General features: G+C 41.6%; 1 protein-coding gene across 1 annotated transcript in view; it reads left to right on the top strand.

Annotated features, from left to right (window-relative positions):
• The window catches only part of ADARB2 (adenosine deaminase RNA specific B2 (inactive)), a 320,373-nt gene that overhangs the window by 203,674 nt on the left and 103,238 nt on the right, over window positions 1–13,461 (top strand). The window contains exons 2-3 of the mRNA XM_037386933.1: window positions 573–659; window positions 9,083–9,990. Coding sequence (XP_037242830.1) covers window positions 573–659; window positions 9,083–9,990 — 995 coding nt within the window. The remainder of the gene's footprint in view (window positions 1–572; window positions 660–9,082; window positions 9,991–13,461) is intronic.

Raw genomic sequence — 13,461 nt, 5'->3', positions numbered from 1 at the left:
TGTGAATAAGAAGGATCTCAAATAGTATTCTTATTCTTTGGATAATAGCTTCCTGTGCACACCATGAAGGTTTTCCAAAAATCAAATCAACAATTTGTAGAATTAAAAGCTGATGTAGTCTCTGTGCCATCAGCGCTTGGGCTTTCTCTGGTACTTCTGCTTCAGCCTCTGTCAGAGAGAGGAAATGAGAGGAGATGAGCTGATTGTCTCATCCATTAGAGCAGTTCTCATGTCCCCCCTCCCAAGGCTGACTGCCTCCCCTGTTCCCAGCTGGACTGGCTCAAACATCCCACATTTCCAGCTCTGTAGTCCTTGGGACCATCACTGGGAAGCACAGCCAAGGAACACTACCCAGGGGCAGAAACCAGGAGGAATGTGTGTGGTATTTGCACGTGCCAGCTGTAATACAAGCATTGCAGTTCAGTGAACTTTGGCGGGGTTGTAGAGTCCAGAAAAACAAGAAAGAAATGCACTTGCCAATATGTTTTGACTTGAGAAAAAGTGTGGAGTAAATCAGGATGCAATGACAAAATACTGATTTTATATGTATCTTTTCTTTTGTTTTCTTCCAGAAAAAGTAAGCATACTGTCAACATTTATAGCACCCTTCAAGTACCTGAGTCCTGGCGCAACCACCATGGAGGATGAAGACAATTTAAGTAAGCAGTCTTTTTTCTCTATAGACAGATGAATAATAAAGTTCCAAAATAAAAGCTCTACAGTGTAGGTGTAATTCTGGAAGGGAGGTGGATTTGCAAACATTGGCAGACCGTAAGTCCAGCACTCATGTAAAATGCAAAACTCTCTGATGCTGAGTGCAGATGTTCTGCGATTTCCAGTGAAGCAAGGGTTAATCTCAGCTCACCTTCCCAATTTTCCCTGTGCAGACCCTGGCAAGAGGAAGCTGTAAACAGTATGTCACAAATAGAAAGGAAAAACTTACAAAAGGCGGGTGTTTACACTCAGGTTTACAGGACTGTGGAGCTCCTTTTCCTTTCCTGTTTATGTTACCTTATTTTGCTCACTTGCTTTTCTCACAGTCCCTAAAAACGAGGTCATTTTGATGCTGTGTCTTCACCCTGTTTTTATTTCCTCGATCATAAAGGGACTTTTCCAAAAGGAAAGATTTCAGGACCGAGCCATCTACTTAAACTCTTTTCTCTTTTACTTCTGTGATATGACCTGGAGAACAAAACTAAAAGAAAGAAAGGGGGAAAAAAAAAGGAAGGAAAGAAAGAAAGAGAGAGAGAGATAAGAAGAAAGAAAGAAAGAAAGAAAGAAAGAGAGAGAGAGAAAGAAAGAAAGAGAAAGAGAGAGAGAAAGAGAGAAAGAAAGAAAGAAACCAAATCCAATTGAGAAGAGATGATAAACCAGACCTAAATAAACTAGTTGTAACTGAAAAATTAGCCACCAGATTTTCCTGAGCCCTTACGTTTGAACAAAGCCACTGACATTGCCTGAATCCATGACTGCTGGAGGAGCTGGAGGAAAGTGCTGCTCGGTTTGAAGGAGTTGTGAAGCCTTCAAAACACCAAGAAGTCTGTGAATGTGCAGTTAGGACTGAATAACCCTCAGTAAGCCCTCCTATTTATCAACTAGAAGCAATTATTTTGTGTTTTCCAGCCCTACTTATTGTAACACATCTTGAATCATTAAAAAAAAAAAAAAAGGAGGAAAGCTTTCTGAAAGAAATGAACAACTATTTGAGTTTTAGTATCACCTACCAGATGGGTTTCTTTTCCAGCCAGACACACTTTGACATGTTGCCCTATTAGAACCAGTTGGTGGGAGGAGTGGGGTTTTGGTTTTTTCGCTGTTGTTGCTAATCTGCCTTGGTTTGATCATAGTGTGGCACCAACGGGAATAGCTGTTGAAGGACTGAGGGAGCACAGTCCTCTGTTCCTCTGTTTTCTGCTGCTGGGTATCACATGGACTTCACACCGTTCTGCTGCACAGGGACCGGCAGGATTTTACATATCTTAGCAAAGGCAAAAAAATCCTGAAAATCCTTCAAAATTAGTCCCAGGGAGGCTACATTTTCAGGAAGAGATATCAGAAGTACACACAGGAAACATATTATGCACATGATGAGCTTGTGCAAGCACCTCCTGCATAATGTTTCCCAAATGTGCTACTCAGTTATTTTTAGATAATGTAGGAAGTTTGTACAAGCCAAACACTGTAACACCATTTTCTTATTGCTACTGTAATGCCCATACTGCTTGGTGCTTGTGTGGGCTTTAAAAGAGCTCACATGGGCAGGGTAAGCTATGTTTTCTGAAAGGGAAATAACAAATATCACTGTTTTCAGGGTTATCCTGCCTAGTCCTTTCTTGCGTCAAATATACACTCCAGTGGTAAGGCAGCAATTTGTATCTTGGCACACATAACACATTTTAGGTGTTACTATTGGAATCTTAAAAAAAAAAAACCACCAAAAAAAACCCACAAACAAAAAGATTAGTTTAAAATCAGCCATATCTCAGTGTTCACTTCTTGTAGAGCAGTATAAATCCCACTAATGTCTATAGCACACATGCACCTGTGTAGTAGTTTAGCGTTTTAAAGAGCTTCAGTGATTTCCTCTGAACAAGCGGAGGAACCTTCTTCTGTGTTAACAATTTCACAAAAGCCTAGAAGAATGCTGACCAAGTAGAGAAGTGGTTTGCTTATCCCTGTAGCTTTCTGCTTACTGAGCATCCTATGAGAGTGCCCCTTCCCAAACTGTGCTGTATCAATAGGCGGTCCCACTGGCTGGAACAAACACAAATCTTGTTTTACATTCCTTTAGGCCTTCTTTACAAAGGGAGCCATGCCAGGTTAACTGTACATGCATTTTCAGCTAGTGATTATTAGCCTTTAGACACTATTATTGTGCTTCATGATCCATGAACTAATACTAGAAAAAATGTATCAAAGGCACTATGCACCTTTGGAATGAAATTTTTGGGTAATTCAGTCTACGATGAAGACCTTATCTTGAATGTGCGAGAAAAGGACCACGCTGTTCATTCCCAGAAGTTAGCGTAGCTAAGAATGTAAGAAATGTCACACAGGATTAGAAATAGAGAGTTTAGCTCTGCACACTGCCTTCAACATTTGCTGTTAGTGATGCATTGAGAAAAGGAAATTTAAATAGGACCTTCCCCTCACTACGTCTTTCTAGCACCCAGCAAAAAATTTACTCAGCTAGAGTTTGCACCTGAATCGTCATATTTCTTAGACATCAACAGGCCTGTCTAGTCCTCTCCAGAGCCCACTGATACTTCTGATCTCAGTAACAACCAGGAACAGGGACTGATTTAGTGTGTTGTCAAAAAGTGCACCCTTTTATTGCTTCAAGCTTGCTGTCTCTAGTGCTTGGATTGCATGAACAGTGAATAATCATTCCCTGTTCACTGCCTGCCTGCCTGCCTTTCATGATGTTACAAACCTCTGCGGGTCACTGATCTTTAATCGTTCCATCCACGCTATGCCACGGCGTCAAGGCGGACTACCACCAGGCACAGATACTTGCAAATCTAGGCTGTATCTCTAGCAGGAGTGTATGGTTCCTGGCATTCTCATTACGCAATGCTGCCATATGCACAGACGTGGTGTAGCACCATTCTTCACGCCTGTACCTCTCCCCAGTGTCTGCAGAGGAAGCTCATGGTGATGGTCCCCAGTACGGATTTCAGCCACTACAATAGTCTTGTAGGATGAATCCCAGCCCCAGATCCAGTGTACTGAAGCATGCTCGGTTATAAGCATGTTGGTTAAATTCCTCCTCAGGCAGCATGAGGCCCCAGAGTTTTTGATTGCACAGTGTGAGATACAGCAGGGACCCTGCCTCTACAGAACACAGTGAATATCCCCTTCCACGCAGTCGGAGCCCCAAGCAATCCCCTACAGGATCAACCCTCCTGGTTTTGTTTTGAAAATTGTGTCTATTGCCATTTTTTTTATTTCTCCCATGCCTAAAGGTAAGCTATGGCCTGTCCTGATTTAGGAAAACATGTACTTGGATCTGTTTCTGCTGTGGGCTGACCATGCTTTTTGCTGCATGCACTTAATTGCTAACTTGGACAGAGAGCATTGGAGTCCGAGTACCGTCTAAGTCAGATCGTTATGTCATTTGAGTAATCTTCCTAATTGGTAAGAGTTATAGTATATATGCATGGATTTCACAGTTATTTCAGATAATAAGGTGGGCAAAGTAGAGTATCTTCATTGTGAAACAGCTAAAGGCAATGGCAATCACCTTTCACAAATTTTCCATCTTCACTTTCAGTGAAGTCCTGTACTTTTTTGCCCTGGTAATCATTCCCCTCGTAGTGTGGTGTTACACACCAGTAAAGTTTAATGATATTGCTTTGAACAGGCTTAACCCTGCAAGCTGGTTGGGACTATTCAGTAGCAACAGAAATATCATGGCAGGTTTCCCTTAAGCAGACTTCTTTTGTGAAGGTTTAAAAATACATATCTGTGTGTTTTCATGTAAGAGAGGAAGGAGCGATTTCTGTTGTTAGCTACAAGTTTATAATAATAAAGTTAGCAGTACAAACCTAAGAATTGCAGCAGAAGAGCTCCCGGTCCTCCATTGTGCATTCAGTAAGTGAAAGAAAATGCTAGCTTGCTTGCGAGGAGACTGCCCTACATTGCATTTGATGTACTAGCTGATCTTGGACAAAGATGCCATGGCTCTGGCTCTTGGGTTCATACCTATTGCTTCTAATTTAATTTTTTTCACTTTCAAGTATGCCAGGAATTACAGAGGTCAATCCTTCTAACCTCTGCAGTCAATGCGATGTAGATGGACAGCAAAAATGTACTCTACATAAGCAGGGCAAACAAGGGTTAGATACTAAAATGCAGAAAAATGAAAATTATGTCCTACCTGTATTGTTAAAAATGTGTTGGTAGCAGTCTGGTGTTTACCAAACATTTCTAAAGACAGTAACTTCTTGTGTCATAGCTCTCAGCTGAATCAGAAGTTTACTATACTGCAGAGGCTGCAAATTCTTTCTTTCAATACCATAGCTTTTCAGTAATGTATTGCTCCTTCTAATCCAATCACAAAGATGCCAGCCAAAATGAAGGTGCCACCTACCACCTCTCCTTTCCCATCCTCCCTGGAAGTTGGCTTGGCAGCAGAATAACCTTCAAGAGGAACAATATTATCTCTTCAAATGTAGCGTGGAGTATCGGATGGCTAGTTCTGCAGAGCCCTTATGACCCAGAGACATAGGCAGTGTCATTATTAGTGATGCATTATAGTTCTGAAAAGCTCTTGATGATGCAGGCTCTCTACGTTAACTGTACTGTGCATAATGACCAAAAGGACAAAAACATGAAAGAGCAGACAGAAGATTGAGGAATAGTGCATAAATAAATATATTTCACTAACTGCTTTCCTCTCTTCCATTCAATTACTGAAGCAAATACAAGGCTGCAGTGTCTCCTCTTGCTTGTGGAACCGCAAAAAATCAATGAATAAAGTTACCTGAAAAGATACTATAATTCAGAGATGTGGGGCTTTTTAGAAATCTTACACAGTAAATCAGAAGCTATTGCAAAAAAAAGTGTTTTTCTTTCACTTTTTTTAACTTCTTCCCCTTAAAATTTTATTATTCTCCAACCTTTCATCGTAGGAGAACCATATTTTTTTATCTTTTTTTTCCCCCAAAATGTAGAGAATGTGTTTTGGCAACTCTAGAGCAAAGACTTTATGAGAGATAACAGGACTGAAAATGATCCACAGTTTTGCGTTTTCCTGGTGTGCATCCTCTGACTTACCCTTTTCCTTTTAGTGCTCTTCATTTCTAAAATTGCTTGTGATTGTTCTATTACAGCTGCTTACAGTATTTATCTTATGTAGTTTGGTGTCATTTGCCTGCTTTGTCTGATTTTTGCAATAGAAGTACATGTGCCACCATTAGAGCGGTAATCTTATGTCTGCTACACAGAGGTCTCATAAAAGACGCATTTCAAAGACCTCTTATTTCAGAGACCTGAAAGTATGATATAATTTGTTGTTGCCCAGCAGCTGCCAGGTATCACACGAGTCCGTCAGGCTCACAGACGTTCTGAGGCACTTGCTGAATTTAGGCTGCCTCTGATTTACATGCCATGATGACTTTTGGCCTGCTGCAGCTCTCACTGAGGTCTGTGAAGAACCAAGATATTTTCTGGTGTGTCAGAATTGGGTCCTCTAGAAATCTGATGGACTATAAGGACACTTGCATGGGTCTCCTTTGCTGTTACTAGGCCCCAAACATACCATAAACACAGCCACATACCCGCTGCACATGCCCAACATTGTCCCTGATCTCTGGTAAGTTTTACACTTGCATCTCTGCATTTTTTTTTCACTACATCAATGCAAACTCCCTGTTGACCAAAACCTGGACTAGACAATTTCACAGACAGAATTTAAGCAAGTAATGTTTATTTTATGTTGCCATGTTTTTTAGTTAACTGCTGTGTGAGAGTGATTAAAGTAAGATGTTAAGGTCACACATTCATGTTCGTTAATCTGAGGTTCTCTGACGATGAAAGAAAAAACAGCTGGAGTAAGACAATATGAATTATAAATACAAATAACCCCTTCGGTTTTCCTATTCAGTGGCGCATAAATACAAATTCTTTTCAAACCTGGATATTGTGTGAAGCAAGAGCTATCTTTCTTTTCATGCTTCCTGACTACAATATCATTATGTACCATAATTGGCTCTGTAAAAACCTATTAGGTAAGATGAGAGAGGAGGTGTGACATACAGAACCAAACCTGCTTCCTGCTAAAAAGTATGTCTGAGTCAAAATATTTCACCTTTATTAAAAAAAAAAATATGCATGCAACCAAAAAGGTGTATCCTGAGTGGGATGGAAACATGATAAAGGGTCACAGGGGAATATGGCTGGCCAAAGCCACTGCCAGGATAAATAGAGGAAAGTTAAATTTCTCATCTCCTTCCCCCTCAGATCAGAGTTTCCATAGAGTTGTGAACTCAATGAGAAAAGACCACATTATCCCTGTGTCTTAGTTAACCTGACCTTTTAAATGTCTTATTTCCAGAAAGGCTGGTTTAAAGATGTCATATTTTATACAGCTGAATGCCATATGATGAAACTTTTTTTCCTATTATGTATTTCTTTTTCTTTCCTTCTTCGCCTGTCTTCATTCTCTTCCCTTAGCTTCAGAAACTAAAAAGTAACTAGTCACTAAGACCTTAATCTGTCAGTTCTGCCTCAGCAAAGCTCTGCAGCATGTAGCTGTGCAAGTAACTGTGGTGAGACATAGATGCAGGCTGGAAGCTCGGTGTGTGCTGAAGGGTTTTCAGGACAGGGAGCCTAAAGACTCAGTCCTGCAAATGAGTCCACACACGTGCAATTAAGCCACGATTTTTACTCATTTCTAGCTGCTTTCTGTGGAACAACTTGCATGAGTGCAGACTTATTGCTCAGAGAGGAAAAAGTTTTTGGGTACTTAATACAAAGTGCAAGAGGATATAAAGGAGGATTTAATCTTGATTGTTGGCTCCACATAATTCTCTGCAAGCTCCTGTGCATCTATTAGCCCAGCCTAATACTGGGCTGCTGCAAAGGCACACTGTTCCAGCAGAGGTTCCTCGAGGCATAGTTAGCAGCTCACCCCTTGCATCCTCGCAGCCAGCTTGTACATCAGGGTAGAGAGAAAGCCAAGTAAGACCATGGCCCTGCAGAAAGTGGGAGGACCATTCTCTGTCCTCTAAGGACCACAGGACCTTCTGTGTGCTTGGGATTCACGCAGCCTGCACAGGTGGCATGCTCATGTCTGACAATAACAAACCATGGGAAAGGCTCCACGATCTATGCTGACTGGAATGCAGCAGGCAGCCAGGCAGTGCTCTGCTCAGGAAGGGATCAGGTGCATTGCCCCAGGAACAGGTTGCTTCACTGGTTGGTTACACTCATGTTTACTTCCTCAACTTGTCTCTGCCCCAAGGAACACACAGGAGGACTGGAGAATGTATCAGAAATGCAACGCATTTGAACAAACTCATAAAAAAATGACAGAAATGTTATAGGATGCTTATTTAGCAGCACATTTTCTGTCTCATTGAGGACATCAGCGAGACGAATCTCCATTCTCTGCCTGTAGCAAAGAGCAGTGCCTTGCAGCATGGGCGTTGCACAAGCATAGCTCAGAGCAATGTGTGATTCATTGGCTCAACAGCTACGGAGTGTTCCTTCCACAGCTCCCCACTGTCATTTCATTCCCTTCCTGGTACTCCTGGCAGTCACTCACCCCAATTCCTTTTCTTTGACATAGGTAATTCTTTACTTCAGTAGTTACTCCCATCGTGATGCTCTGGCTTTTCCTAGTCTCATCTAGATTTATCTAGAACTTTTGCAATATTAGTTTTGCTGATGCAGAAACTAGAGTATCTGCAATTGAATTTGACAGAAAGATGCTCACTTACCGAACTGGAATCTAAGTCCAGAACAAATTATTGTTTCAAATGCTAGGAAAGTCTGTCATATCATTTCTTAGGCTTGCTTTGTGATGTTAGCAACACGAAATCCTATGGTGTGAGTAGAGCCAGTCAATGTATTCATTGCAAATAGATTATTCAATGCATTTGCCCATTTTTCTGTTTGTGAATCATTTGTGAATCATTTATGATTTCTAGTAACGTGTTCATAAGCTTTCACCCACATGGATTATAGAATAAATCTCAGCCTAAGGGGACTTCACAAACTATTCACTTTTTACTAGTAATTATCCAGTGTGAATGCAGTAGTTCATTTAAGTCACATGGCATCAGTTATGCTTCATCTTCGAATGATGTAATCTTTTTTTAAAACAGGAGGCAAGTGACTAATACAAGTAGAACTTTAGGGACAAGTAAACATTCAGGACATGCAGAAAATCTGTGCTATAAATAATAAACCAACCATTATACAGATATTTGAGGAAAAAAAAACCAAAAAGGGCTGAGCAAGGATATCTATCATTAACTTTTTATTTCTGTTTTGGCTATTCTGCCAGCCCTAGGCATAATGTCAGCTACTACTATGACAACTGTAATGTGAGATTTTTTTCTTTCTTTACTGACAGGTACCAGTAGTGCAGAAGTAAAGGAAAATCGAAACATTGGCAACCTGGAGGATCATCCGATATCATCTAATGAGAGGGCAAGAGGGGGAACACTTAGCAGTAAGAGAAAACGACCCTTAGAGGAAGGCAGTAATGGCCATTTCTGCAAACTCCAGCTCATCTGGAAGAAAGTCTCGTGGTCAGTGACGCCAAAGAATGCTCTGGTTCAGCTACATGAACTTAAACCGGGTTTACAATATAAAATGGTTTCCCAGACAGGTCCAGTGCATGCTCCAGTCTTTGCTGTTGCCGTGGAAGTAAATGGACTTACGTTTGAAGGCACAGGGCCCACAAAAAAGAAAGCCAAAATGCGTGCTGCAGAGCTAGCTCTGAAGTCATTCGTTCAGTTCCCCAACGCCTGCCAAGCTCACTTTGCCATGGGCAACTGCATCAACCCATCCACGGACTTTACTTCTGATCAGGCAGACTTTCCAGATACTCTGTTCAAGGAGTTTGAACCATCTACACACAGCGAGGACTTTTCAGTCTACAACCCCGTTAATAATGAATTGCTTTCCACCGCTTATCGACACGGGCGCTTACTCTGCCATACGCTGGACTTAATGGGCCATGGTAAGCAAAGCAAGCACAAGATGGCATCCAAGGCGGAGAGTGAGAAGAACCCAGTGGTGCTGCTAAATGAGCTGCGGTCAGGCCTGCGGTACGTCTGCCTGTCAGAGACAGTGGAGAAGCAGCACATCAAGAGTTTTGTGATGGCGGTGCGAGTGGATGGGAGAACGTTTGAAGGCTCAGGACGTAGCAAGAAGCTGGCCAAGGGTCAAGCGGCACAGGCAGCCCTGCAGGCCCTCTTTAACATTCGGCTGCCCAGCCACATTCCCAGCAGGAGTAAATGTCACCATTTGCCACAGGTGAGAGCTCCTGGGTAGCCACCACCACATTGGAGTAACTGTTTTGATGAATGGCATCAGTATTGCTGTAGTTGTTGCTGTTCTACCAGATGGTTCCTCCGATGTTATAGCAAGTGCCACCCACAAAATAGCTCTTTGTCATAGAAAGAGCCAGATGCTACAGGCAAAAGCTTTAAAATAGTATCCTGAAATCATTGGGTACGATGTGCAGCCCTTTCCATAGGAGGCATAGATGAGAGGGAAAAATCCCAGGGAAATACCAATGTTTCAATTTGCTACAGAATGATAATATTGACACGGGCAGAAAAATCAGGTCATTCTGTGATACTGCACCTTTCTTGACAGAAGGGAGCCCATAAACAAAGGGATGCCCCATATCATCTTCTTAGAGTTAATTTTTGATGAGGACACTGCCATTCAGAGGAGAGTGCAATGACAAGGAATGTGCCTGTTTCAAAGTAAGCTGTCCAGACAGTTCTGCCACTAGAAAAGTGAAGGATTTTTGTTTATTATAGATAATTTTGGGGGGTTGTTGGTTTTTTTTTTTTGGGGGGGGAGCGTTTTGTTTTCAAATATGCCTCCAACCGTACAAGGGATAGTGAAAGCTCTGAAGAATTCCTGGAACAAATGTAGAGATTACTGCTGTATTCATACAGAAAATATAGATCTGAGGCACATACTTAGCATATCAAAATTTCATAGTTGGTCATATGCCAAAGGCTATCTTAGCATTACTCAGACTTGTCAATTTTCTAAGTTCAAAGGAAGCCAGGATTTGCAGACATTGGGAAGCATTACATGGGTTCAAGTAATTTCTTGATTTGTTTGCGCTATCATAAAAGGTTTGATCCACCAGCACCAGGAGGTGATCTACCACTACAGAGCTTCCTTTATGAAAGGAGCTGTTAATGTCCAGGATTTAATGCAAAGCACCGGGAGCACTAAGAGTCATTCTGCTGCTGGCTTGCTGTGAGACCCTAGGCAAGTCATTTAAATCCAATATGCCTGTAATAAAAATGAGCATATTATATGAAAGAACACTTCAAGATCCTTAAGTAGTGTGTAAATGCAAATTATTAGCAATTCTCATTAACGTTAGTAAAGATGTTCATTATATGTTCAAGGAGTGTGATAGATGAATCCTTTAGCTGACACAATTGCCTGCAGGACCCAGGAATTATATTTGTTGACCCAGAAGTTTCCTTCCTATGTTTCCAAAAAGAAAACATGAAAAAAGTAATAAATTTTAAAATACATCATAATCCTCCATATTTTCCTTTTAATTTTGGTTTGTAAACTTCATGAAACAGTGGGATAACAACATAATTCAATAACAGCAGTGATCTTCACAGAGTGCTTTGCAAGCATTTTAGAAGCCTTGGCCAACCTGGCAGTTCCATCCTCCTTCCATCCTCCCAGTACTCTTCTGAAGTACAGATGGTTTAAAATGAGAAATCTGTGCTGTTTACTGCTCAAATTAATTCTGGTAAAGAGTAGTTTGTTTTAATGGACATGCCTATCCTTCCTCATGGAAACCTAGCACTTGGATATAAAGAGGAATCTCTAGTCCCATCCTGCTGGCTGCTTTGCTGCCCCCAGTGAACTTTGCTGGGTGGGTCAGCAGGTAAATACCATGCATTCATCGATCGATGGATTGTCATGTTCTAGAAACTGCGCCACAAGTTTCATTGCCTAAGTTCCTGAGCTCTCTGAAATATTCCCTGGTTGCTTGACATCGCCACTGTCTTCTGCCTGAATATCACATCTTACCTGGATTCCTGATTATTCGCTAGGTGACACATTTTTTAATGTATATTCCCTTTTTTTATGGCCTTTTCTCCTTTCTGTAGACTTCCGCCCTCCTTATCTTCTTCTCACTGTTCAAGAAGTATAAATGTCACTGAAAAGGTGTCACTGAACTTTCTGTCGGTATTTTTTGGGTGGTTATGTATTGTCCAACTAAAAGATTACTCAGGCACTTAATGCCAGCATTCAGCACATTAATTGAGATATAAGCCTTAACGCTGATTTCTGCTGACCTCCTTACTAGCTGCTCTCATCAACAGCCATAGCAGCCATGACACAAAACCTGAGTTTGTGTTACTCAAGTTATCACTTCCACTGAAACCAACTGACGTATTTCCACTGGCCTCAGCTGAACTATAGTTCAAGCATTAAATCCAGAAGCATCTTTACTTGTTCTTGCTGTGTGATGCAGTATCTTGTCAAGTAACTGGTTTTGCTCACTGCTTCAGTCAGCCCATCTGGCTGTTTGCTCAGTTAAAGTGGTGGTAACCGTACTGGGGAGAGTGTAGTTCTCATTGAGCTGTGGTCAGAGCCAGCTGCTCAAAAAGTTGTTTCGGCTCCTTCTTGTCTCCCTGATCTTCTATGAACCACATTTTTGAGGACACATTTCAACCCAAATTTTCAAAGCTATTCTGACTTTGTACGCTTAGCTTGGTTTGTGTCCAAAACTGTTTAAAATCAGGAGAGCACCCTGAACCCCAAACAGCTTAGGGATAGAATTTGAAATATTAGCAGGGGGGTTGATTTCTTCACAGAATAAGGAGTAACTTCATCGTATTTATTAGGATATCAGATAGTTAATTCACTGATAGTAGAGACAGGCAAACAAGACCAGGTGTAACAGTTTCACCTATGTTTTGAATATTTTGTAGAATTCATGAGTATGTTTATCTCTGTGATTTCCCTTTACAAAGAGTATTCCAACTTTGCATGTCCCTGTTCATGTTCCTGTTGCTGTTATCGGTGGTGTTAGGGGGCCAGAATTTGCCATTTCCTGATTACAGCCTGACTGGAAACAGGAAAAGCCAAAAATCTTGTAACACTGGTAGTCCAGTTGTGTTGAACTTATGGATTTCACAGCATCCAAGAAAGCATCGAGAAAGTTCAGATGTTCTTACAAGCTGGCTCTTCTGACCATTGACATTTCTGCCTTGCTCATCAGGGCTCCCGGGGGACTTGGCATCCCTCAGCCTGGGCCTTGGGCATACCCTCGGTCTGACAGCCACTTTTCCTGCTGACCAAGGGAGATTCAATGTAAAATGTCAAAAGAGGTACCATATCCTCCAGTCTGTCCTGAGAGGTGCTGCCTACACAAAAGGCTTCCTGAATCACCAGGGAATTCAGAGCATAGATGTAAAATACTGCCACCTTGATCCCTTCTGATTTAGGCAAAACAAAGAAATGCAAGAATAGCAAAGCCAGAAATAGATTAATTCCCTGGGGCAGCTACAGTCCAACTTGCTTCTTCAGCTGCCTCTCCTGCTCCTCACCTGCCAATGCTGAAAACCCACAATGAAATTGTGAGCACTTTACAATATCGGTGCTGTCTTAAAAGGACATCACTGTGCCTCTGATTTTCTTCCCTGTGATTGTTCCCCAGTGTTTTTGGGCTGACTGCAAAATTATACCCAAAAAGTAAACCGAAGCATACCACACTTTACACAA

Source organism: Falco rusticolus, chromosome 4 (assembly GCF_015220075.1).
Source record: "Falco rusticolus isolate bFalRus1 chromosome 4, bFalRus1.pri, whole genome shotgun sequence".
In the NCBI taxonomy this organism is placed as follows: domain Eukaryota; kingdom Metazoa; phylum Chordata; class Aves; order Falconiformes; family Falconidae; genus Falco; species Falco rusticolus.
This window is presented reverse-complemented; position numbering and strand designations above follow the sequence as displayed.